Source organism: Hypanus sabinus, chromosome 5 (assembly GCF_030144855.1).
Source record: "Hypanus sabinus isolate sHypSab1 chromosome 5, sHypSab1.hap1, whole genome shotgun sequence".
NCBI classification, from domain to species: Eukaryota; Metazoa; Chordata; class Chondrichthyes; order Myliobatiformes; family Dasyatidae; genus Hypanus; species Hypanus sabinus.
In genome coordinates, this window is record NC_082710.1 from 149,690,421 (window position 1) to 149,717,903 (window position 27,483).

General features: G+C 43.8%; 1 protein-coding gene across 2 annotated transcripts; it reads right to left on the reverse strand.

The window, feature by feature from the left end:
• On the reverse strand, nucleotides 1-27,248 carry LOC132394448 (uncharacterized). Of its 2 annotated transcripts, XM_059970620.1 has the most exons (4): nucleotides 27,131-27,247; nucleotides 19,843-19,969; nucleotides 12,171-12,298; nucleotides 2-10,591 (listed from the first exon to the last, which is right to left on the reverse strand). In XM_059970620.1, the coding sequence occupies exon 4, from the start codon at nucleotides 2,199-2,201 to the stop codon at nucleotides 1,242-1,244; it is 960 nt and encodes a 319-aa protein (XP_059826603.1). In that variant the 5' UTR covers nucleotides 2,202-10,591; nucleotides 12,171-12,298; nucleotides 19,843-19,969; nucleotides 27,131-27,247; the 3' UTR covers nucleotides 2-1,241. The 2 variants fall into 2 exon arrangements, with proteins under 2 accessions (XP_059826602.1, XP_059826603.1); XM_059970619.1 differs by lacking the exon at nucleotides 12,171-12,298 and having other exon boundaries at nucleotides 1-5,595; nucleotides 27,131-27,248.
• Between the last annotated feature and the right edge of the window lie 235 nt (nucleotides 27,249-27,483).

Here is a 27,483-nt window from a genome sequence, read left to right on the forward strand (position 1 = left end):
TATTAGTAAAAATACATGAAAATAATATCAATGCAAATATACAGATAATATACATCATCAATACTAAATCCAAAAGTGCGGGTATAATAATAATCAATAAGAAATAAGCTCTATTGTTGTCTAGGGGATAATGAATTGTCCGATGGAAATATAAAGTTCAGTTCAGTTCATGCAGGCTGCAGTAGTTGTTGTTCGTGGTGTTGCAATTGTTGGAGAGAGAGAAAGAGAGAGAGAATAACAACTATTAACTTGCCGACTTTCCTTTTGCAATCTTGATCCGCCTCCGTCCTTTTGCTAGACCGTTCCATGGAGGACTCGTCACCCAGGCAAGGGTGGACACACACACAAGCCCCCACCAGTCTCGTAGCGTCTCTGCTGGGGCATCTGAGGGGTGTTCCCCAGAGCCTACTTTTATCCCCACTCACGGGGTCTCAGATGTCAATCAGGTTGGAATGATGCAATCCCTCAACTAGGCCACTCTGGTTGCCCCCTGAGGGGTTTCAATAAATAGAACAGTACTCAATACACAATTCCTTCTCCAGGAGACAATAGCAGTAATCTCTCTCTTTGTCAATAGGAGACATTCCACCTTTGTGTATCTCTGCGTTGTTTCTCTCTCATTACTGACATGCTGTGTATCTCTCTCATTTCCTGGGTGTCAGACCCGAAATAATAGCGATTTTGCGATTCTCAAAAAGGGGGGGGGGAGCGGGCATTGGCGATTCTGTACCCTTCTGCCCATCAGAGTTGCTCCTCATTCGTAACATCCCCATCCTTCTAAGAATTTTTACTACAGGGAAAAATTAACTAATACAGAGTCTTACAGAATTTCAGAATCTAACACAATACAAAAGAGTTTTTCACAACAGAGTTATACAGTTATACATTCAATTTAGCATCTAAACAGTTAGCGATTACATTGTTACTTCCTTTAATATCTTAATATCTTGTACCTTAATAAATTCCTGTAGCATCAGACTCCAATTCAATAACCACTTATTTTGTTATTCCTTTTCTTCAGCAAAACAAAACTAAAGGGTTGTGATCTTAAGTATATAGTACAAAATGTGAACCAATACATGTGTGATTATTCTGTAGTACATTACAAAAGTTTAAGCAAATACTAATCTTTATTTTACTTTTAAACTTAACAGTCAATCTTCCATGGTGTTGTCATTATTATTTAAAGGCTTTGTCGAAATCCCTTAAAACCAGATTCTGTTTTTTAAAGTGGCATTTCGTCAATCTTCGCCCCTTTTCCACTTAACTCTCATGTGGTTAGCTTGCTCACCAGTGTGGAATAGGCTTTTGCATACTCCTTTCATAGGAGTTATTTTATCAACGATGTTTTCCAAACTTAGCCCATCTTCTGAACTTTCACACAATTCTTTATTTTTAAGCAAGTCATTAGTTTTATCTTCAGGACCCTTCATTCTATTAATTTTCAGCTTAACATCTACAAGGGATCCCTCTTTGTCCAAACAACATTTCAAATTCTGCCTCTTCACAGCACACCCTTGAATAACAATAGCGAGTGGGGCACCTTTACATTCCAAATCAGCCTGTAATTGATTCACAGGCACATTGTTAACAAGCCATTGTTCCTTCAGCCTGGTTACCGCTTCTGACACCAATCCAGACTTTAAATTTTCTTCATTCAATTTAGGAACTACACTTTTCTCTTCTCCTTCAATAATAATATCCACATCACCACCTTTTATCTCCTCACTAACTTTTAACACATCTTCGAACACAAACAATTGGGAATTCTCACTTCCCACTAGTACCAAGGTTAACCCTTTCTTCACTGAACCAAGTCCACCTGACCCAAAAGGACTGCGTTCCTTTTCAACCAAATCAGATACTTCAGACTTTTCCTGAGTTTCATTACTAGGTTCAGTACCATGTGCATCCACATCTTGAATACACTCAAACGGGACATCTGCCTCTTCCAGGCTTTCAGTACCTGTCCCCTTTTCAAATTCTAAGTTCCCCTGATCCTCCCAGTTACTCTCTGGGCAACTCCTTTCCGGAGTAAACTCAACCCTGCGGGCTGAAACAACCTCATCTGCCAACCCAGCAGACTCCTTCAAGGTAATGGCATCCTTTTCATCTAGGACTGCCCTCACTTCATTATCGGGAACACATTTAAAATTTTCAACTTCTTCAAGCAGTTCTGTCAAGCCAGACAGATCATCCATGGCCAACCCTGGACCTTCTAACAGCCTTATCTGTTTCTCATTTTTACTCCGTGCCTTTATAAATTTTCTCCTGGCTAAGGGTAGGTCTATCTCCTCTCTTTTACTCTCTTTCACCTCCCTATTCTCCGTTTTAGCACCCTCTAACCCCTCTTGGTACAGGGTCGGTAAAAACGTCTCAGTTCACAATTTATAAGTAAAATCTGGACTGATTTAAACAGGTCTCTTTCTCAGCTGCCTTTCTCAACATGCTGCGAGTGGTTGCGCATGCGGGATAGATCTTGGAACCTAGGGGCAGTTCCTCAACACTTACAGGCTGGCTCGTCAGCTTCATTGCTGACCAAACGTCACCACCTGCTAAATCGTTACCAAGAAGAACGTCCACGCCAGCTCTCGGAAATTCTGATCGCACCCCTATTTCAACTGGTCCAGATACCAGATCACAATTTATATTGATCCCATGCAAAGGCACAACTTCTTCCCCTTTTCCTTTGCCTCTCAGAACTACCTCTCCAGTCTCAGGACCAAAATCTAGTACCTTACCGAGAATCAATGACTGCTCAGCTCCAGTATCTCTCCAGATCCGCACTGGAACTGGTGTTTCTCCCTCTTTCACAGACACGGTCCCTTCTGAAATAAATTTCTCACGCCCCTCTCGTATTCTATCTACCTGGGGCTTTCTTGTCGATTTGCAGATTGACACAATACATCCTGTAGGGACTGCTGCTTTCCCTTTTCCTGTCTCCTTCCTCGGAGCAAAGCACTTAGATGCAATATGACCCACCTTTCCACAATTAAAACAGGTCAAGCCAGGAACCCTCCTGCCAGCTTGCCTTCGTTCCTCCTTACTTTTACCACTAGCTCCCGGCTGAATTTCTGCCTCAGCCGGCGGTCTTTCTCTACCGTTCCTACGGTCTTTCTGGTAACTCTTATTTGAGGAAAACTTTGTCTTGTGAGTTAGGGCATATTCATCTGCGAACCTGGCAAATTTGGATATGGACTTATTCGGCTTCTCATTCAAATACATCCGGATATCATCCAAAACACAACCTTTAAATTCCTCAATCAGAATTAACTCCCTGAAACGCCGAATATCCTCTTTCACCCTTTCTGCCGCACACCAACGATCCAAGAGCACACCCTTCTCATAGGCAAACTCTGCATACGTCTGATTCCACACTTTCTTTAAATCTCTGAACTTTTGTCTATATGCCTCAGGTACCAATTCGTAGGCCCAAAGAATGGCCTGTTTTACTTCCTCGTAATTCTCATACTCCTCCTCCTCCACAGACAATGCCGCATATGCCTGTTGTGCCTTCCCTTTTAACACACTTTGTAACAACATCACCCATTGATCTTTGGGCCACTTCTGATTCACTGCCACCTTTTCAAAATGCAAGAAATAACTATTAGCATCCATCTCCTTGAACGGAGGTACTAACCTAAATTCCCTACTAACATTAAACCTCTCCTCTCAGACCGCCCCTTGGACCCTTCTCTCTTGCCTTAACTTCTCCATGTCCAGCTCATTCTCCTTCTCCCTTTCAGCTCTTTCATGCTCCCTCTCCTCTGTTTCCAGCTGTTTTAACCTACGTTCATGCTCCCTCTGGTTTTCAGCTCTTTCCTTCTCCTTTTCAGCTGCTTCCTCCTTTAGCTGGAGCTCATACTCCCTTTTCACCTTTAGCTGGAGCTCATACTCCCTTTTCTTCTGTTCCAACCTTAATTTTTCCAACTCTAACTGAACCGTCCCACTAGCTGGTACCTTTTCAGGGGTAGGTTCCACTACCTCAGCTGAAAACACCTCCTTATTAACATAGTACTGAGCTATGGCCCTCTGTATCTCCCACTTTTTCCATTGACAACTTCACCTCTGTGAGTTTTAATCTTTTCGCAATATTTATCAAGTCCAACTTTGTGGCATCCTCTAGCGCCTCCAGAGTCGGGTTTTTTGTAAATCCGTCTATGTCCATCTTTGCTGGTTTCCCATCTGGTTACCCGCACAACCAGATTCAAGTCTGGACTTAAAAGACCGATTTATTGGCCCTCCAATTTGTTATCAAATCCCGGATGAGCCCCGAAGTTGTTACGAACCCCGTAACTGGGTGTCTTACCAGCAAAGATAAGAGTATCCATTGAAGTCTGATGATACTATTTTTAACAGTATTTATTAGTAAAAATACACAAAAATAATATCAATGCAAATATACAGATAATATACGTCATCAATACTAAACCTAAAAGTGCTGGTATAATAATAATCAATAAGAAATAAGCTCTATTGTTGTCTAGGGAATAATGAATTGTCCGATGGAAATATAAAGTTCAGTTCAGTTCATGCAGGCTGCAGTAGTTGTTCGTGGTGTTGCAATTGTTGGAGAGAGAGAAAGAGAGAGAGAATAACAACTATTAACTTGCCGACTTTCCTTTTGCAATCTTGATCCGCCTCCATCCTTTTGCTAGACCGTTCCATGGAGGACTCATCACCCAGGCAAGGGTGGACACACACACAAGCCCCCACCGGTCTCATAGCGTCTCTGCTGGGGCGTCTGAGGGGTGTTCCCCAGACCCTACTTTTATCCCCATTCACGGGGTCTCAGATGTCAATCAGGTTGGGATGATGCAATCCCTCAACCAGACCACTCTGGTTACCCCCTGAGGGGTTTCAATTAATAGTACAGTACTCAATACACAATTCCTTCTCCAGGAGACAATAGCAGTAATCTCTCTCTTTGTCAATAGGAGACATTCCACCTTTGTGTATCTCTGCGTTGTTTCTCTCTCATTACTGACATGCTGTGTATCTCTCTCATTTCCTGGGTGTCAGACCCGAAATAATAGCGATTTTGCAATTCTCAAAAGGGTGGGGGCGGGCATTGGCGACTCTGTACCCTTCTGCCCATCAGAGTTGCTCCTCATTCGTAACACTATCCATAATCAAACAAAGACTGACAAGCAACCAAAGAGCAAAAGAAGAGAAATAGTGCAATAAATAACACAAAAATGAAAACATGAGTTATAAAGGCTATTTAAAAGTGAATGTAAGTCAGAGAATCAGTTTAGAGTAGTGGCGATGGGAGTTATATTGCTGGTTTGTGAGCCTCAGGTTGGAAGTTAGTAACTGTTCCTGAACCTGATGGTGTTGCATCCAAGACACTTGAATCTCCTGTCTGAGAACAGCAGCACAAAGAGGGAATGGCCTGGATGGTGGGGTCTTTGATCCTTGATGGATGCTGCTTTGTTCTGACAGTGCTCCATGTAAATGTAGTCAGTGGTGGGAGGGCTTTGCCGGTGACGTATGGGCTGCATCCGCCTCTTTCTGTAGCCTATCCACATCAGGCCATAATGCAGCCAGTCTGGATTCTCTCCACTGTGTTTTGTGATGGCACGTGTGCTGGCCCTAAGATAGATCTCTGACATTTTAACACCAAGGAATTTAAAGTTGCAAATCCCCTTCACCTCCGATCCCCTAAAGAGGACTGGCTCATGAACCTCCAGCTTCCTCCTCCTAAAGTCAATAATCAGCTCCTTCACTTTGCTGATGATAAATGAGATGTTGTTGTTGTGGCAACCCTCAACCAGATTTTCAATCTCACTCCTGTACTTTATGCCAATTCATCACCACCTTTGATACAGCCAGTGACAGTGTTGTCATCAGCAAACATAAACATGGCATTGGAGCTGTGCTATCCACACAATCACAGTTACAAAGCAAGTAGAGCGGGGAGGGGCAAGACGGTGAATAAATTAACAATGATGGAATTCCAGAGTAGACTCAATGGGCCAAATCACCTAATTCTGCTCCTATCTTTAATGGTCACACAGCCTTGTGGTGTAAATGTGCTGATCAGAACTGTGGAGGAGATGTTGTTGCCAATCCATACTAACTGGGGCCTGTCTGTGAGGAAATCTGCATGGGAAATCAGTGAGGTAATGTGCCCAGTTCAATTTGTCTGCATATGATCCACATATCTCCAAACTATTCTCCTCCATGTGCCTACGGCAAGTGTCTTTTAAATATAATTGTACCCATCTTTACATCTTCCTCTGGCAGTTGGTTCCATATTCCCTCTGTAGAAAATCCTGCCTCTTAGGTCTTGTTTATATCTTTCAACTAAAATCTAAATTATGCCCTAAGTTACAAGATGTTGAACTGATGATTGTACTAATCTTCATTATAAATAAGACTATAAGACCATAAGATATAGGAGCAGAAGTAGGCCATTCACCCTTCGAGTCTGTTCTGCCATTCAATCATGGGCAGATCAAATTCTTCCAGTCATCTCCACTCTCCTGCCTTCTCCCCATATCCTTTTTCAGCCCTGGCTAATCAAGAACCTATCTATCTCTGCATTAAATGCACCCAATGACTTGGCCTCCACAGCCACTCATTGCAAGAAATTCCACAGTCCTACCACATTCTGACTAAAGTAATTTCTCCAAATCTCTGTCCTAAATGGACGACCTTCAATCTTGAAGACGTGCCCTCTTGTCCTAGATTCCCCTACCATGGGAAATAACTTTGCCATATCTAATTTGTTCAGGCCTTTTAACATTTGGAATGTTTCTATGAGATCCCCCCTCATTCTCCTGAATACCAGGGAGTACAGCCCAAGAGCTGCCAGATGTTCCTGATATGGTAACCCTTTCATTCCTGGAATCATTCTCATGAATCTTCTCTGAATCCTCTCCAATGTCAGTATATCCTTTCTAAAATAAGGAGCCCAAAACTGCACACAGTACTCCAGGTGTGGTCTCACAAGTGCCTTATAGAGCCACAACACCACATCCCTGCATGTATACTCTATACCTCTAGAAATGAATGCCAACATTGCATTCGCCTTCTTCACCACTGACTCAACCTGATGATTAACCTTTAAGGTATCTTGCTCAAGGACTCCCAAATCCCTTTGCATGTCTGCATTTTGAATTCTCTCCCCATCTAAATAATAGTCTGCTCGTTTATTTCTTCAACCAAAGTGCATGACCATACACTTTGCAACATTGTATCTCACTTGCCACTTATTTGTCTATTATCTGATACTATCGAAGTCTCTCTGCAGGCTCTCTGTTTCCTCAACACTACCCACTCCTCCTATCTTTGTATCATCGGCAAATTTAGTCACAAATCCATTAATCTCACAGTCCAAATCATTAAAGTACATCGTAAAAAGCAGCAGTCCCAACACCAACCCTGTGGAACTCTACTGACAACCGGCAGGCAGCAGACCAGAATGGGATCTCTTTACTCCCACTCTCTGTTTTCTGCCAATCAGCCAATGCTCCACCCATGCTAGTAACACCCCTGTAATTCAATGGGCTCCTATCTTGCTAAGCAGCCTCATGTGAGGTACCTTGTCAAAGGCCTTCTGAGAATCCAAGTACACCACATCTACTGCATCTCCTTTGTCTACTCTGCTTGTCATTTGCTCAAAAAATTGCAGTCGGTTAGTAAGGCAGGAATTTTCTTTCAGTTAAAAAATGCTGGCTTTGGTCTATCTTTTCATGTGCCCCTCGGTATTCCGCAATCTCATCCCTAACAATCGATTCCAATAACTTCCCAACCACTGATGTCAGGCTAACAGGTCTGTAGTTTCCACTTTGCTGCCTCACACCCTTCTTAAATAGCAGAGTAACATTTGCAATTTTCCAGACATCTGGGACAATGCCAGAATCAATCGATTCTTGAAAGATCATCTTTAATGTCTCTGCAATCTCTCCAGCTACTTCCTTCAGAACCCATTGGTGCATTCCATCAGGTCCAGGAGATTTATCCAACCTCAGACCATTAAGCTTCCTGAGCACCTTCTCAGTTGTAATTTTCACTGCAAATACTTCACTTCACTGAAGCTCTTGAATGTCCGATATACTGCAGATGTCTTCAACTGTGAAGACTGATGCAAAATATGCATTCAGTTTCTCTGCCATCTTTGAATCTCTCATCACAATATCTCCAGCATCATTTTCTATTGGTCCTAGATTTACCTTCAACTCTCTTTTACCCTTTATATACTTAAAAAAAACTTCTAGTATCTTTTTTGATATTAGTCACCAGCTTCCTTTCATAATTCATCTTTTCCTTCCTAATGACCTTCTTATTTTCCTTCTGAAAGTTTTTAAAAACTTCCCAATCTTCCATCTTCCCACTAGCTCTGGCTTCCTTGTATGCCCTCTCTTTTGCTTTTGGCTCTGACTTCGATTGTCAGCCACGGTAGTGTCCTTCTTCCAGTCAAAAATTTCTTCTTATTTGGAATATCTTTTGTCATGCACTTCCCTCATTTTTCACAGAAACTCCCACTATTTCTGCTCTGTTGTCCTCCCTGCCAGTGTCCCTTTCCAGTCAACCTTGGTCAGTTCTCCTCTCATGCCATTGTAATTGCCTTTATTCCACTGAAATACTGACACATTGGAATTTAGTTTCTCCTTCTCAAATTTCAAAATGAATTTGATCATATTGTGATCACTGTTCCCTAAGGGTTCCTTAGCCTCTGGATCATTGCACAACACCCAATCCAGCACAGCCGATCCCTCAGTAGGCTCAATTACAAGCTGTTCTAAAAAGCCATCCCTTAGACATTCTACAAATTCTCTCTCTTGAGGTCCAGTGAAGAAGAAAGCCCTTAACTCTGCGTGGAGTCATCGGGTTGCCATCATGACGGCGTTTTTTTTTTTTTAGCAGGTTTTCTTATTTTTACGAGGTCATGTGTCTAGCTCATCGTTCAACCCAGCATGGATGGAAAACCTGCCGGGGAGCCGTCTGGATTCGAACCTCGATCCGAAGTCCAGCGCTGATGCCACAATGTCACCAGCCGGCTTCTTGAGGTCTAGTACTGACCTGATTTTCCCAATCCACTTTCATGTTAAAATCCCCAATGATTATTATGACATTGCCTTTCTGACATGCCTTTTCTATCTCCTGCTGTAGTTTGTAATCCACACCCTGACTGCTGTTTGGACACCTGTATACAACTGCCATTAGGGTCCTTTTACACTTGCTATTTCTTAACTCAACCCATAGAGACTGTACACCTTCCGATCCTATGTCATCCCTTTCTAATGATCTAATATTATTTCTTATATACAAGGTCACACCACGCCCTCTGCCTCCTAACCTATCTTTCCGATACACCACATATCCTTGGATGTTCAGCTCCTATTGGAAGCCATCATTTAGCCAAGTTTCAGAGATGGCCACAACATCATACTTGCCAATCTGTAGCTGAATTTCAAGATTGTCCATTTTATTTCTTATGCTGCGTGCATTCAAATATAACACTTTCAGTGCAGTATTTGTTGCTTTCTGTTTTAACTGCACCACGCCTCTGTTGCCCGGTAACTAACCCCACTGGCTGTGGTTACGCCTCATCTCCTGCCTGTCCTTTCTATCATCTCTGTTACATGCCATCTTTGATTTATTTCTGTTTTCCCCTTCAACCCTATCACTCCGGTTCCCATCCCCCTGCCAAATTAGTTCAAACCCACTTGAGCAGATCTATTGAACCTGCCTGCTTGGATATTGGACCCCTTTGGGTTCAGGTGTAACCTAACATTTTTGTACAGGTTGTACCTCCCCCAGAAGAGGCCCCAATGATCCAGGAACCCGAAGCCCTGCCCTTTACACTAGTTTCTCAGCCATGCATTAATATACCTGATCATACTGTTCCTGCCCTCATTAGCACATGGCACAGGCAGTAATCCTGAGATTACTACCATGGAGGTCCTGCTTTTTAGCTTCCTACCCAGCTCCCTGAATTCTCCTTCCTTCAGAACCTCCTCCCTTTTTCTACCTATGTCATCAGTACCAATGTGTATCAAGACTCCTGGCTGTTCACCCTCTCCTTTCAGAATACTCTGCACCCGATCCGATACATCTCGTACCCTGGCACCTGGGAGGCAACACACCAAGCAGGTATCTCTATCAGGCTGATGGAACCTCCAGTCTGTTCCCCTCACTATGAAATCCCCTATGACTATTGCATTCCTCATCTTCTCTCCCCTCTGCACTACGGAACCAGGCTCAGTACCAGAGACCCGAATGCCGTGGTCATCCTCTGTCAGGTCACCGCCCTCAACAGCATAAAGATTACTGAGGGGGGTGGTCACAGGGGTGCTCCCTACTATCTGAGCTCTTCCCATCCCTTCCCTGACAGTCACCCCCTTATCTAACTCCTGCAGCCTCGGGAACCTTGTAGCTTCTATCTATATCCTGCTCACTTACCCTAATAAACTGTAGGTCACCAAACGTCAGCTCCCGATCCCTACCATGGTCTGTCAGAAGCTGCATCTCGGTGCACCTGGTGCAGATGTGTCCATCTGGGAGATTGGAAGATTCCCAGGATTCCCACATCTGACACCCAGAGCCATGTACTAACACGACAGACATGCTCTCTGATTTTCTGGAAAAAATACAAGGAAAAAATGAAGTCCACTTATCCACTTACCTTGCCGAAGCCCGAATGAGCCAAAGCCCTACTACTCTGCCTCAGACCACTCTGTTGATGACCGCTCCACTGGGCAGTGTCTCCCTTTTATGCCTGAACCTTCCCTGCCATTTATAACTGTGTTCCCATGAACCTTCCCTACTGTTTGTAGCCGAGTTCCTGTGAAGCTTTCCCCTTTTAAACTTCGCTCCCGAACCTGTGCACCACCTGCTCTCTCGGAGATCCCAACTCACGATTGGTGCACTGGTTATCTAAATGAGATAGAGTGAATTCATGAATGAGCAGTTATACTTGCTTTTGTCCTCCTGATTCCCCTTGCTGATGTCAGTACAATGGCAACTGAAGGCAGCTAAATGAAATATACTTCATAACTCAATGCACTATACCCCTCTCCCTGATATTAAACTTCCTTAACGAGAGTAGACAGGTTATAACTACTCATCGACAAAGATCAATTACCAATACAGATCAATCAGTGGTGATACAGTATTTCATTTGGCGTTTGAGGAAATTTGGTATGTCACCAATGAATCTCACATATTTCCACAGATGTACTATGGACAGCACTTTGACTGCTTGCATCACTGTCTGGTCTGGAGGGGCCACTGCACAGGATTGGAAAAAGCCGCAGGAAATTGCAAACACAGCCAGCACAATCATGGGAACTAGCTCCCCACAACATTGAGGACATCTTCAAAAGAAGATGCCTCAAAAATGCAGCATCCATCACCCAGGGCAAGCCCTCTTCTCATTGCCACCATCAGGGAGGAGGTACAGGGACAGGGGAACAGCTTCTTCCCCTCCACCAACAGATTTCTGAATGGACAATGAAGCCATGTACACTATCTCTCTATTTTTGTTCTTTTTTGCTCTCTTTTTGAACTACTTATTTAATTTATTTAAAAAATATTTATTTATTATTGTAATTACAGTTTTTTATTGTTATGTATTGCAATGTAATGTTGCTGCAAAACAACAAATTTCACGATGTATGCCAGTGATATTGAATATAATTTTGATTCTGATTCTGATTACCAACTGAAAGACGTTAGTAAATTATCCAATCTCAGAACAAGAGGATTATCTGTCCACATAGAACATCTTGTCAACTAATAGTCAGATACACTTCATTTAGAGGTCTGGTATGACCATTAAATTAGATGTATCATAAAATTTGCTGCTGCATTAAGCCTTTTGTCAGGAGCAATGGATGCATGTGAGACTAGACAGTCATTGTAGAACATATTCTGTTACTGATCTGACACACAGGAACAAAGTCTTCACATCTTTGTCTTGAATCTGAAGAAAAGTATTGGAACATGTGAATGTAAGTGGTAATCCACATAAACACAAACACAGTCCACTACTTGTAATGTTCGAGTCAAAAACTTTATGCTGCTCACTTTAAGATCTCAGTTTTTTGTTTTGAAATAATGGAGGAGAAATTAGCCTTGACCAAGACCTGCCAGGTACAGTAGTTTTAAAACCTCAGCAGGAGCCCCTCAGTCACCATGTGATGTGTGTTCTGGCTTACCAATAATTGAACCAATGTTTGGGAGGAAGGAATGGACCAAGAACTCAGTTTGTCCAGGCCTTCTTGAACAGGCCACCCAGCTACACCAGTCTTGGAAGAGTCAGAATATGGAGGCAGCCATTTCCTTTCTGGAAAAAAAAAGTTTAAGGTTGTGTGCAGAAATCCAAGGACCATAGCCAGACACAAGCTTTCTTGTGACACAAGCAATTTGTGAGAAGTAAAGAGATACCTCAGGGAATTCAAAAATAGAATCATCATATTTCTGTCCTGTCCAATTATAGTTACATGGGAAACACTACCAGCCATTTAAATAGATGTTAATCATAATCAGAAAATGCCACCTGTCTACTTTATGTATACTGGAGTCCTATCCGAGTAATCAGGCTTACGTTATTTAACTGCATCTTTACACCATGGAAACCGATTCCATGAGCTTCAGCTTGGAAGAAATCAAAGCGGCTGTAATAAGGTTGAGAAAGAATCAGCCATAACAATTCAACAAATCCATGATGACATGTGTTCTGCCGTGTTAGTTGGTGCTTTTGTATTAACAGAAGTGTCCATTTTGCTCTGATTAGGGTAAAGGCCATGGGCATCAATCTGATGTTTGCTGGAAAGAGCAAATGTGTACAGTGTAGACATGACCTCTCGAGGGTTATCAGCAGATTCTTACTGATTTTAGTAAAACCAGCCCTTACTACAAAATAATACACTGCAGTCATTTTGCAACATACTGTATGTGTTTGTTAGAATTTGGTTTGAGTAGAATTAATTTCTGATTTAGAATTTAAGAATATATCATAGGATTGATGAACTTTATGTGATGTAAGAGCATGAAAATCTAACAAAGAAAAGATATAATTTCTAATGAAGAATGTAATGCTAGAGAGATGAAGTTTCCGGGTTGTTACTTGTTTTACTTATTTTGTAAGGAAGGGAAGAGGAAATGGAAGAGATGGGTATGAAAAATGAGAATATTTTCTCAAGTAATTAGAGCCCTGAAGGTTCACTCAACAGCAGATACACTTTGTATTTCTGAAAATTATGGAAAGATAATGTATAAAAGTGGAATAAAATTTAATTTGTACTATCATTTAAATATTTCTTTCATAACAGTTTGTATGAAAGGAAATGGCAGCATTACTAACGTCCGTATACTATCATAGATTCAAAGAGAGGTAAAGATCAGAAACAAGCCATTTAGCCTCACCACCAAACACTCAGCAAGTCCAAGGAGCTGGTTATGTATCCAAAAACACTGACAAACTTCTATATATTGTGTACTGGAGAATATATTGACTGGTGTGGTATGGAAACACCAATGCCCTTGAGTGGAAAATCCTCCAAAAAGTAGTGGATACTGCCCAGTCTATCACAGATAAAGCCCTCCCCACCACTGAGCACATGCACACGAAGTGATGTTGCAAGAAAGCAGCATGCACTATAAGGGACTCCACCACAGGTCATGCCTTCTTCTTGCTGCTGCCATCGAATTACCTATTCTGCAGTCCTTCAGCACCTCACCAGTGGTTAAGGACTTTTTAATTCCTTAAATGGACACCTTGTCAGCTCCTGGGGATTTATCCTCGCTAATTTTCTTCGAGACAACAAGCACTTCTTCCTCTGTAATCCTGATACAGCCCACGACCTCTCTACATCTTTTGCTTGTTTGATAGACTCTGTGTCCATCTGCTGAGTAAATACAAATACAAATAATTCATTTAAGCTCTCTGTCATCTCTTCCAGCTCCATGCATAGATGACCACAGTGATGATCATGTGTACTAATTTTCTCCCTTGGAATCTTTTTGCTCAGAATATATCTGTAGAAGCCCTTGGGATTCTCCTTCACCTTTTCTTCCAGAGCAACCTCATGCCGTTTTTAGCCCCCCTCCCCCCTGCCCGATTTCCCCTGTGAGTGTTCTCTTGCATTTCTTATACTCCGTGAGTAACTTATTTGTTTCTTGCTGTGTTTGCTCACTCTGTACCTCCTCTTCTTACCTCGGGCCTCAATACCAATTGAAAACCAAGGCATCCTAAGCCTGTTGACTCGCCTTTTGTTCTAACATGAAGACAGAAATTCTGTACTCTCAATAATTCATTTTTGAAGGCATCCCACTTACCAAGCACCCTTCGCAAGCAAATAACCTATCTCAAATGACATCTGCCACATCCTTTCTGATACCATCAAAATAGACCTTTTCCCAATTATCAATCCGAGGACCAATCCTATCTTTCTCCATAATTATATTGAAACTAATGGAATTCAAAGAGTTTCCCTCCACATAGTTCTGTCACCTGCCCTGATTCATACCCTGATAGGAGATCCTGGATTACTCTCTTTAGGTGGGACCTCCTTATATTGATTAAGGAATCTTTTCTGAACAGATTTGACAAACTCTATTGCATCCAGCCCTTTTACAGCATGAGATTACCAGTCAATACATGTAAAGTTAAAATAATCCACAATCACAACCTTATTTTTCTTGCATCTGTCAGTAATCCCTTTCCAAATTTTATCTTCCAAATCCCACTGACAATTGGATGGTTTTCAATACCATCCTATTAATGTGGTCATCACTTTCTTATTTTCGATTCTACCTATATATCTTCAGTAAATGTTCTGTCTGAGCATGGCTGTGTCATTTTCCCTGTCCTGTATTGTCACATCTCCCCCTTTAATACCACCCTCTCTAGCATGTCTAAAACAACAGAATGCCAGAACGTTGATCTGCCAGTCCCCCTTCTCCTGGGCAGACCCCCTTCCCCTTCTCACTAATCTCACAATATCATCATTCCACGTGTTAATCTATGCTCTGATACAACTGCTTTATCAGCAATACTTAACTTTTCAGTTCCTGTCTTTCACTCCTTACCCTTCCCCACTTCCTTATTCTGACTTCTGCCCCCTTCCTTTCCCGTCCCGATGAAGAATCTCAGCATGAAATGTCGACTATTTATTTCCCTCCAAAGATGCTGCCTGACTTGCTGAGCTCCTCCAACACTTTGTGTGTGTTGCTCAAGATATCCAGCACTCTTTTTTGTGTTTGTGATTTGCTGACTGTTTGCAGCATTTCCAAATTTTTTTTTACACATTTCCATCATCAGCAGATCTTACTACTGATTGGATTCTCTGAAGTTTACAGATCTGTTTGTAACACAATGACAGCCTGCCAAGCTGATGGGTTACAAGTGACCCAGAATCACCCTCAATGTAGGAAAATGGCAAAACACTCAAAGGATGTGATGATCAGCATAAATGAGAGAAAAAAGTTTTCAGAGTAAAATACGAGAGAGGGTGGTTGTGGGAGAAATGTGATAAATGTGAAAAGAGCGTGACATGGTAGTGTAGCCGTTTACCACAGTGACAACTGAACGATTAGGATTCAACTCCCATTGCAGTCTGTGAGGAGTTCATACGTTCTACAATGATTGCGTTGGATCCCTCAAGATCCATGGGTTAGGGTTACTGAGTTATGGGTTATCTATTGTGGTGCTGGAAACATGGTACCATTTGTAGACTGCCCCCAACACACCCTTCAATTACTGTATGTTGGTCATTGACATGAACAACCCATTTCACAAATACAGTGGCCACTTTTTTCAGTATACCTGTGCACCTGCTCATTAATACAGATACCTAATCAGCCAATCAGAAGTGGAAACTCAATGCAGGAAATGATGCAGACATGCTCCAAAGGTTCAGTTGTTCAGCCCCAACATCAGATTGGGGAAGAAATGCAATCTAAATGACTTTGGGCATGGAATGAGTGTTGGTGCCAGATGGGGTAGTTTGCATATCTCAGAAACCACTGATGTCCTGGGAGTTTCACACACAACAATCTCTAGAGTTTACAAAGAATGGTGTGGAAAAAAAACAGTGAATGGCAGCTTTGTGGGCAAAAATGCCTTGATAATGAGAGAGGTCAGAGGAGAATGGCCAGACTGATTCAAGGTGACAAGAAGGTGATAGTAACTCAAATAACTACGTGGTACAACAGTGATGTATAAAAAGCATTTCTGAATGCACAACACATCGAACCTTGAAGTGGATGAGCTACAGCAGCAAAAGACCATGAACATACACCCACTGGCCACTTTATTAGGTATGGAAGCTATCAATTAATGTGGTCACTGAATGTAAAGCCAGTCCAATGCAATTATTCACTGTGATGCATCATGGACTAAATAGCCTCCTCTGTGTTGTACCAATTGTAAGATTTGTTGTCTTCATGTAATGAAGTCTGTACCCCAAAAATAAGACAAGCATAATATTCAGGTTTGGGATATTAAGTGGCAAACACAGAAATGCCCGTCGGTGGCACCTCTGATTGTCGTTCAATAGTTTACCCATGTTCTGTGAGGTTGCCCCGGGATTTTCACCCCTGCCTCCCTACCCACGCTGCACTGTGGGTTGGGTGCTGTCACTCACCAGTGGGTGACAACACACCCGGGCACAAGACCCACAGGGAAAGGACAAGGTAGACAGGTTTACCCGGAGACTGGTGACGCCTAACACCGCTACACTGTGATTGGGCCGGATGGGATCGGCATTAGCTGATGTTTCCATCAATGGTTTGGGCCGCGTCTGTATCGCCGCGGCTCTGGTTTCAGTCCTGGGACGCTCACAGCCCACATCCCTTTGACAGATTACAGGGACACAATAACTTTAACCTTGTCAATACTGCGAGCAATCCAAGAGCTGCAATGACTGAACCTCTCCTCCCCAACCCTCACTCTCCGTGTACTGAGACAGTCCCGGAGGAAATAAAAGGAGGAAGCACTCGGCTGTCGGGCAGCAGCTGTGGAGAGACGCGGAGTCCATGGCTGAGGGTCAACAAGCTTACACCAGAACAGAGAAAAGTTAGAATAAATTTTATGTTGTGGGTGAGTGGTAGGGGAGAGACAGGTCTGGTTACTTGGGACAGAGCTAAGTGCAGTATTTCATCAGAATGTCCCCGTACTGCGTACCACACCCAGAGTCTGCACAACACACTCAATTTGGCCAAGGAGGGACATGTCCACTCCCAGCTGGACACTGACCAATTCTCCAGCACCATTGCCCCATTGTCCCTGTAAACACCTGAATTACAGACTTCTGTCTCCTGTCCTGTGTACACACACACACCTGGTTACTGACCCCCCCCCCCCCCCACACTCTCCTGTCTTGTATGCAAACACACCAGGCTACTGACCTCCCTTTCATGTCCTGTGTGTACACATGCACACAAACACACACATATCAGATATGACACACACAGACATATGTGATTACCCACCCTCTTTCCTGTCCTGGTTACTGACACTCTTTCTTAGAGCTGGACAACACAGAAAAAGGCCATTCAGCCCATTAAATCCATGCTGCCAATTGTACCCTTATCTACACACATTAGGTCTACAGTTCTATGTTCCGGTTACAGTGTGAAGGCCCATGTGTTTTATCATTAACTGGAGGGTAGAGGGGGCAGGCAGGACAGTGATGAGGGTAATTTACATCAAGTGATCGATGGCAGTTCGGTGGCGATGGAGGCCTTGCTCTGCACTGTCAGAAGACAAAAAAATAGGAGCAGAGGAGGGATATTCAGCCTCTCTAATACTTCTGCAGCTTTACTTTGTAGACACTATGTGACAATCTGGCCCTCTCTATGCCTGGAGGCAGGGAATTTCATGTGTGAGAGCTGGGATTGCGAGCTGTCCCTCCCATTGCTCCCTCCCATGCAGAGACTCAGGACTAATCCTTCACCAGCACTGTCTGTCCAGCGATGGTGACTATTCTGTCTGATTGGCTGTGGAAGGGCTCTTGTCCCAATAACTGTGTTTTAAACACATTTGTCTTTCTATGCCTTACTTTAAATACACATGATTTATTTCCAATTACCAATAGCTTGATGTTGTCCCTGTGACTCGTGTACCTGGAATATAGTTTAACCACAGCAACACACACAAAACGCTGGAGGAGCTCAGCGGGTCCGGCAGTAACTATGGAAATGAATAAACGATCAACACTTTGGGCTGAGGCACTTTCTCAGGACTGAGGAGGAAGCAGGAAGACATCAGAACAAAAGGTGCATCGAGGGGAAAGTGAGTAGCTGGAGATCTTCCCACCTTCCTGAAGAAGGGTGTTGGCACAACACACTGACTGTTTATTCATTTCCATAGATTTTGCCTGACCTGCTTATTTCCTCCACCATTTTGTGTGTGTTGCTTTGGATTTCCAGCATTGCCGAGTTTATCATGTTTATAGTTTAACCACATTTTGTGAGGATGGTCACAGTCTGTACTGAGTTTGTCAGTAGTATCCCTCTGATTCTGTTTAAGTGCTGACCAGGGGACGTTCAGTATTGTGATACAGAACTGACAGAATGGTTTTACACAGTCTGACGATTCTCAGAATGACTCTGATGACAAATATCATGCTTCTTCTCAAACAATAAACAACTCCTTTTATCTCTGAACTTCAAACAAAACTTGCCATTGACCCGTGAGTTTAGCCCTGGCCCAAACTATTCCAACCCGACGGGACAGGGACTTTCCAGCAAAGTCTTAGGTTTGGCGGCCCCACCCCAGATACAATCACATTGCCTGAAGCTGCTGATGAGACAGGGATCAGTGTGATGCCAGGAGAGCTGAACAGTGAGTTTCCAGGCATGGCCACACCTCCAGCAGGTCCCCCCCGGGCAGGTTTATCTGCACCTTTCACTGCCCAGGACACTGATAGTTACACAGAAACACAAGAGGCTACAGATACTGGAATCTGGACCAAAATAAAAGATGCTGGAGGAAATCTAGCCAGCCAGGCAGCATTTGTGGAGTGAAAGGAATAGTCAACATTTTGAGATGCAATGAAAGTTCTCGACCCGAAAGATTGACTGTCCATTTCCCTCCACAGATGCTGCTTAACCTGCTGAGTTTCTCCCGCAGATTTTTTGTTTGCGTAGGTTAGACAGCACAGAAAAATGCCCTTTGGCCCAACTTATTCATGCCAACCAAATGACTCCCAGTTGCCTGCATTGTCCCATGTTCCTCTAAACCTTCCCTGTCCATGTCTCTCTCCAAATATCTTTAAACATTGAAAACATACACATCTCTACCACTTCCTCCCTCCCATTTGCCTGTCCCCCTCTAAACCTTTCCTGTCCTTGTCTCTGTCCAAGTACCTTTTGAACGTGCTTAATGTACCTCAACCACTTCCTCTGGCAACTGAATCAGATATATCAAAATCAGGTTTATTATCAGTGACATATGTCATGAAATTTCTTGTTTTGTGGCAGCAGTTACAGTGCAAGACATAAAAATCACTTTAAGTTAAAATAAAAAACAAATAATAGATAAACAAACAACTAAATTGTTCAAACAGAACCATCCTTAGTGTAAAAAAAGTCGCTCTTCAGGTTCGTATTCAAACTTTCCCCTCTCACTCTAAACCTATGCCCTCTAATTCTTGATACCCCAACAATGGTAAAATGACTGTATACATTCATACATTTGCCCTATATAGTATATGTCCCCTTTGATTTTATACATCTCTATATTATGAGTGGTGGGATGGAGGTATGTCCCTATCAGATGAGGTGTTAGGCACTCCTTCCCTCTGCTCACCTGCAGTCACTCTTGGGCCAGGTGTAGCAGCTGCTTAGCACCACCCACCCCGTCCCCACCCCAGTCAGGCTCACCTGAAGCCATGGAAGGAAGTGGGCGGTTGTATGGGCAGTTGCTGCATATCACCAGTCCTGGTTACGTGATCACTGATGCCAGGCTGACAATCACTGAAGAGGATTGCTAATGGCTGGGATCGCCCATCTTGTAAAGAAGAGAATGGAAAACCACTTCCATAAAAAAATTTGTCAACAACAATCACGGTCACAAACAACGATCACCTACGTCATACTACACACCACATAATGATGCTGATGATGTTATAAGATCACTCCTTATTTATCTCTCTGTAACTCAGTCTCTTCAGTCTTGGTGACATCCTTGTAAATCTTCTCTGCATTTATAGAACACAGAACAGAGAAATCTACAGCATATTATAGGCCCTTCGGTCCACAATGTTGTGCTGACCATGTAACATACTCTAGAAACTGCCGAGAATATCCCTATCGCATAGCCCTCTATTTTCTAAGCTCCATGTACCTATGTAAGAGTCTCTTAATAGACCCTGTTGTATCTGCCTCCATCACCGTCACCGGCAGTGTATTCCACGCACCCACCACTCTCTGTGTGAAAACTTACCTCTGATATCCCAACTTCCAAGCACCTTAAAACTATGCCCACTCGTGTTAGCCATTTCAGCCCTGGGAAAAGCCTTTGGCTATCAACACAATCAATGCTTCTCAGTCACCTCGCATCCTCTGTCGCTCCAAGGAGAAAATACCAAGTTCACTCAACCTATTCTCATAAGGCACACCCTCCAGTCCAGGCAAGAAATCTCCTCTTCACTCTCTCTATAGTATCCACATCCTTCCTGTAGTCAGGTGACCTGAACTGAAATGGGGTCTAAATAAGGTCTTATTTAGCCTTAATGTTACCTCACGGCTCTTGAACTCAATCCTACGATTGATGGATGCCAACACACCATACGCATTCCTAACAACACTGTCAACTTGTGCAGCGGCTTTGAATGTCCTATGGACATGGACCCCAAGGTCTCGCTGATCCTCCACACTGACAAGAGTCTTACCACTGTTATTATATTCTATTTGACTGACCAAAATGAGCCATTTCACACTTATCTGGGTTGAAGTCCATCTATCACTTCTCAGCGCAGTTCTGCATCCTATTGATGTCCCACTGTAACTTCTGACAATTCAAAAAACCCCCAACTTTTGTGTCATCAGCAAACTTACTAACCCACCCTTCTACATCTTCATCCAGGTCAATTATAAAAATCACAAAGAGATCCCAGAACAGATCCCTGCCATCATTGTTCACCGACCACCATGCAGAACACGAACCATCCACAACCACCCTTTGCCTCCTGTGGGCAAGCCAATTCTGCATCCACAAAGCAATGTCTCCTTGGACCCCATGTCTCCTTACATTCTGAATGAGCCACTGCTCTACCTTCATCAATGTGTTTTGTTACTTCCTCAAGAAATTCAATCAGGCTCATAAGGCATGACCTGCCCTTGGCAAAGCCATACTGACTATCCCTAATCAGATCCAAATGTTCATAAATCCTGCCTCTCAGGATCTTCTCCAACAACTTGCCCATCACTGACATAAGACTCACTAGTCTTTAATTTCCTGGGTTATCTCTACTCCATATTTTGAACAAAGTAACAACATTTGCAACCCTCTAATCCTCTGGTACTTCTCCTGTCCCTATCGCTGATGCAGCGATAATCACCAGAGGCTCAGCAATCTCCTCCCTCGTGTCCACAGTAGCTTGTGGTACATCCCATCTGGTCCCGGTGACATTTAACTTAATACCTTTCAAAAGTTCCAGCACATCCTCTTTCTTAATGTCTATATATTCAAGCATTTCATTTTGCTGAAAGTCATCCCCACAATTGCCAAGGTCCTTTTCACTGGTGAATACTGAAGCAAAGTATTCATTAAGTACCTCCGCTACTTCCTCTGACTCCATACTCCACAATCACTGTCACATGTGATTGGTCCTATACTCATACGGCTCATCCTCTTGCTCCTCACATACCTGTCTCATGCCTTGGGGTTTTCCTTAATCCTGCTCACCCAGGCCTTCTCATGGCCCCTTCGAGTTCTCATAATTCCTTTCTTGAGCTCCTCCTTGGCACACTTGTAATATCCAGAGCTCCAACAGTACCTAAGATTTTAAACCTTTTGTAAGTTATTCTTTTCTTCCTAACTAGATTTTCTACATCTTTTGTGCACCATGGTTCTTTTACCCTACCATCCTTCCCCTGACTCAATGGAATGCAGAATGCCATGAAAATGTTCCCTGAACATTTGCCACATTTCTGCTGTGCATTTCCCTGAGAACATCTGCTCCCAACTGATGTGTCCAAGTTCCTGCCTGACGGTGTTATATTCCCCCCTGCCTCAATTAAATGTTTTCCCAAATTTCCTGCTCCTATCCCTCTCTTGCACTATGGTAAAGGAGATAGAGTTGTGATCAGTACCTTCAGAATGCTCTCCTGAAAAGATCTGGCATCTGATCAGGTTCATTTCCCAATAGCAGATCAAGTATAACCGGTCAATATTAGGAAAGTTAAAATCACCCATCACAACAACCCCATTATTATTTCATTGTTCCAGAATCTGCCTTCTTATCTGCTCCTTAATGCCTCTGTTTCTATTGGGGGGGGGGGGTCTACGATTCAACTGGGTGTTTCTTGATCCGCTATACTTGAGGTGTCTCTTTTCCTGCCACAGGATCTCCTACCTGACCCTAACTATCGAGTCCCCTGTGACTATTGCTCCTCTTAACTTCACTCGACCCTTCTGAGGCTCAGAGCCGACCACAGTGCTATTGGCCTGGCTGCTACTGCCTTGCCCAGATAGGTCACCCCCTACAGCAGCATCCAAAGGGGTATGGCCATAGGGGGCCCCTGCGCTGCATTCTTTTTCCCTTAACCTCTCTCAGCGTTCAGCCATCTACTCCCTGAATTCTGCACACTGGGTGTCACTAGCTGCTCAGAAGTCATATCTGTCAATTGCTCTGCCACCCGGATGATCCTTAGTTCATCCAACTCCAGCTCCAGCTCCTTAATGAGGTCTTTCAGTAGCTGGAGTTGGTTGCACTTCCTGCAGATGTAGTCATCAGGGACACCATCAGGTTCCATGAATTCCCACATCCTACAGGAGGAGCATTCCACTGCCACATCTGCTATCCTGCCTGCACCGTACAATGGACAACCAAGACCAAATCTGCAATAACGAAAGGAAAAACTAACTCTTCTAACCTGTGTCTTTGGCCTCAGCTTCTTCTCGTCGAAGTCTCTTGACTCAGAGCCTGACTCTCCTACTCTCACCGCTGGCCTTTTCTCAACAATGGCCACCCGATAATGGCCTCCCCGCTCTTCCCTTCTGTACCTTAACTTAATTTGCAGTGCTCTGCTCCGCTGATTGGGCCTCTGGAATGTCCGAACGCCCGTGAAGCTCTCCTTTTACACAAGCTTCGCTGACCTGCGAGTGACCTCGTCAAAGTGCTCTGCTCCCGCTGCTGTTTGGGCCTCTGGAACTCTTTCCAGTTTACTGGCATCTTTTGTATCGAGGGTGGCTAAACCTGAACACAATGCAGTGTCACCAATGTCTGGTACAGCCTCAGCACAACACCAGCCCCTGTGCTGCCTTCACCACTCTGTCTGCCTGTGAGTCCACTTTCAGGGAACCATGAAACTCCTGGGTTCCTTTGTTCTACAACACTGCCCAGGTATCTACTTTCACTGTGAAAGCCCTACCCTCATCTGACTTTCCATAATGCAATATCTCACACTAATCTGAATTACAATATATTTGCCATTTACCCAGCTAATTGTGATTCCCCTGTAATTCCTGATAAACTTCCTGACTGTCAATGACACCACCTACTTCAGTGTCATTCAAACCATGTACATCATTGATATAGATGACAATTAATAGTGGTCCCAGCACCGACTCCTGGGGAACACCATTGGTCACGGGCCTTCAAGCTGAGAAACAACTTTCCACCATCACTCTCTCCTCCACAGCACCATTTCAGTTGTCAATCCAATTGGCCAGCTCTCCCTGGATCCCAGTGTGTGTGTGCCTGTCTGTCTGTCTGTCTGTCTGGTGGGGATAAGTGAGGATAATGAGCAGCTCTCTACCCGTTACCAGACTGTGGCTCCCTGTACCATGGCCTGGTCTGGCTCCACAACACAGGTCCAAAGGGAGAGACAGGTGTGTTGTATTCCTGTGAGTGTGAGTCTGGGGGTCTCAACAGAAAAGCATCCTGCAGCCAGTATCAGGGAGAGCAGGACAGTCCCCAGTGGCTGTTCATGGGATCGTGATGTGTGCAGAGTTGCTCCATTTCAGAGCCCTGTTATTGGCTCTGTCTAAAGTGGGTGTAGTAAGCACCCTCAAAATGCTGGAGGAACTCAGCAAGCCTGGCAGCATCTGGGCCTGGTGAGTTCCCCCAGCATTTTGTGTGTGTTGTTTGGATTTCCAGCATCTGCAGATTTCCTCTTGTCTATAGTAAGCACCTTAATCACTCAGCTGTGGTCCCAGGAGCTGGTGATAGGGCTGTGGGTCAGTTATATTACCTAAAGCTTTGGTTCTATGTCTCTTTAAGGGAGTGAGTTCCAACAATTTTGGTTCCAGAGAAATTACCTTGTGTCCCCCTGCCTTAAAGGGGTGACTCTTTACTTGTGAACACTGTCCTTTGTTTCTTGATTCTCCCACAAAAGAAAACATCCTCCCCACAGTCAGACCCTTCAGGATGTTTCAGTCGAGTAACCCCCCCCCCCCCCCACCACCACAATCCACTCCTTCAAATCCCAGTGAGCACAAGCCCTTTCTGTTGGACCTTGTACATCAGACATTTGCCCGTCCCAGGTACTTGTCAGAGAAACTTTCCTCAAACTGCTGCAGCTTCCTAAACCAAGTAGACCAGTAGTGCATAGCACTCCCTGTGTGGTCTCACCGATGTCCAGGGTAACCAGGGGAGAGTTGGTGGGAGGGGTGCACCAGGAGAACAAAGTGACTTCAGCGACACCAATACAATGACTGAACCAGAGCTGGGAACGAGGGGCAGAGAGTACGGGATGGGCAGACATCCAGTCAGCATCCTCGGGAGCTGGGACTTAGGATGTAGAAGCCCTTGTCCCAGATCTGCCAAGGCAATCCATGCTGACTGGAAATGTGGAGAAAAATCCTTAACATTGCCCGCAACAATTTCAGATAACCAGCCATTCAGTTTGTGCTGGGACTGGCTGGTTGTGATGCAATATTACCTACTGTCTAATGTTCAGGTTAACTCTCAAAGTTAAAAGTTGAAAGTATCAAAGAAGATATTTATCATCAAATACAACTCTGAGATTCACCTTCTTGCTGGCACTCTCGGTAATACAAGAAACACAATGAAATCAATGAAAGGCTGCATCCAACAGGACAGACAAACAACTGATGTGCTGAAGGCAACAAACTGTCAATACAAAGAGAAATAAAGGAAATAATAATAAATTAATAAATATCGATAAATATCAAGATGAAGAGTCCTTGAAAGTGAGGCCATCGCTCGTGGGAACAATTCAGTGATGGCACGAGTGAACCCTCTGGTTCAAGGCCTGATGTTCGAGGTGTTATAACTGTTCCTGAATCTCCCCACTGCCACTGCTTGACCTGGATATTTCCAGCATTCTCTTTTATTCCAGATTTCCAGCACCTGCTCTGTTATCACAGTTCCAACATGGTAATTTATCCGTCTCCTCTGCCCTCCTTCATCTCCTCTATTTAGCCAAGTCCAATCACCCAGGGGAGCCTGCAACTTCAAAAGCAAATCTACCCAGCAACAGGTGACAAACTGCAGCCCTGCTGTTTCATTGGCTTGATTCCTCAAGTTAATGACTGAGGTTTGAGAAATTGCAGTTTTCCTGATTGTAGTTGAGATTTTCCAGCCACCCCTTCCCCTTTCATTTTTTCATATAGTTGTACAGCACGGAAATAGGCTCTTTGGCCCATTCCATCCAATATGTTAATCTAAACTACTGCCATTTTCCCACGTTTGGCCCATATCCGTCTCAACCTTTCCTGTTCCTGTACCTGTCCAAATGTCATTTAAAGTGCCTCAGCACTTCCTCCGGTAGCTCATTCCAGGTTCGTATTATCCTCTGTGAGATGAGGTTGCCCCTCAAGTCTCTTTTAAATTTCTCCCTGCACACAGCAAATAACTTTTTTCCGTAACAATGAAGGAATTTCAATTCCAGTGTGTTTCAAAATCCTTGGGTCCACCCTCAGCCCTCCACTGATTTTTTTTCTGCCATTTCTACATGGCAACCAATGACGAAGCATAGATTCATGTTACCATTGGCCAGAGCTGCGTTGTGAGCACCGCTCACTGGCGAAGTGTTAACGTGCAGCTGGCCCTGTCTCCTCTAGAGGGCGCCTGGAACCGGGGTACCCCATAGATCGAGACCGGCCCCAGAATTTCCTTCCAGGATCACACAGAAAGCTGGATTATCTCAGTAAATCAGGTAGAATATATGGAAGGGCTGGGACCCTTCATCAGGACCGGAAAAGGTAGGAAGAAGTAAGAAGCAAGAATAAAAAAGTGGAGGAATCAGAATCAGGTTTATTATCACCGGCATGTGTCGTGAGATTTGTTAACTTAGCAGCGGCAGTTCAATACAATACATAATATAGAAGAAAAAAAAGTAGAAATAAATAAATAAATAAATAAATAAATAATAGTATATGATATTGAATAGATTAAAAATCGTGCAAAAACAGAATAATATATATTAAAAAGAGTAAGATAGTGTTGATGGAATCAGATAGCAGAGGGGAAGAAGCTGTTCTTGAGTGTGAGTCCTCAGGTTTCTGCACCACCTACCTGATGATAACAGTGAGAAAAGGGCAATGATGGTAACAATAAGGTGGAGAGAGGAGCTGGTAGGTGATAGGTGAGAGCTAGTGAGAGGGAAGGTGGGAGGGTGGGGGATGTATGTCGGTTTAAAATGGATAGCAGATGCTGCTACACCTCCTCCCATGCAGTCAGACAGTAACACAGAACCCACACATACACAGTCATGGACAGAAAACACAGTCCCCTCATACGCAGGGAGTACACTGAGACAAGAAAACACAGGTCTCACATATACATAGTACGCAGAAAGTTTGCTGGCTCTGTTCACAATCCCCATTTACAGAACTTGATCTTGTTTGGAGCAGATTGACCATATTATGATCAGGACCCTATCCCAGCAAGCAAAGCTGTCACATCCAGACCAGTTGCTTTCAGAATCTATTATAGGCTGAGTCTGCAGGTGTAACTCCTCTGTTTCACAGATCACTTACCCCTGACTCTGAGAGCTGACATTCACCATCTCCGCTGGAAATGGGACACAGTGTGTGCAATAACACTCTGCCTCTGACCGAACCCAGACTCCAGTGGAGGGGAATCTGCGGAGAGCAGCAGGCTGACAGCCAGTGCACCGTGTTATCACAAGTTTCCCTTCCAGGCACCCCTTCACCAGGGAATTCACCTCATCACATTAGGGCAGATATAATCATTCATTAATTATACATTTATTTAATGAGCCCCGGTCCCTGGAGCAGGCAGGGAGGGAAATGTCAGTTTGGACCAAACCTAATCCTAGACAGTCAGAAGTCCTACAGACCCTTAAGCCCACTGAGTCTGTACCAACCAC

Bases quoted from the DNA above. Each gene is read 5' to 3' on its own strand.
- LOC132394448 (XM_059970619.1), bottom strand. From the start codon at position 3,618: ATGGATGCTAATAGTTATTTCTTGCATTTTGAAAAGGTGGCAGTGAAT.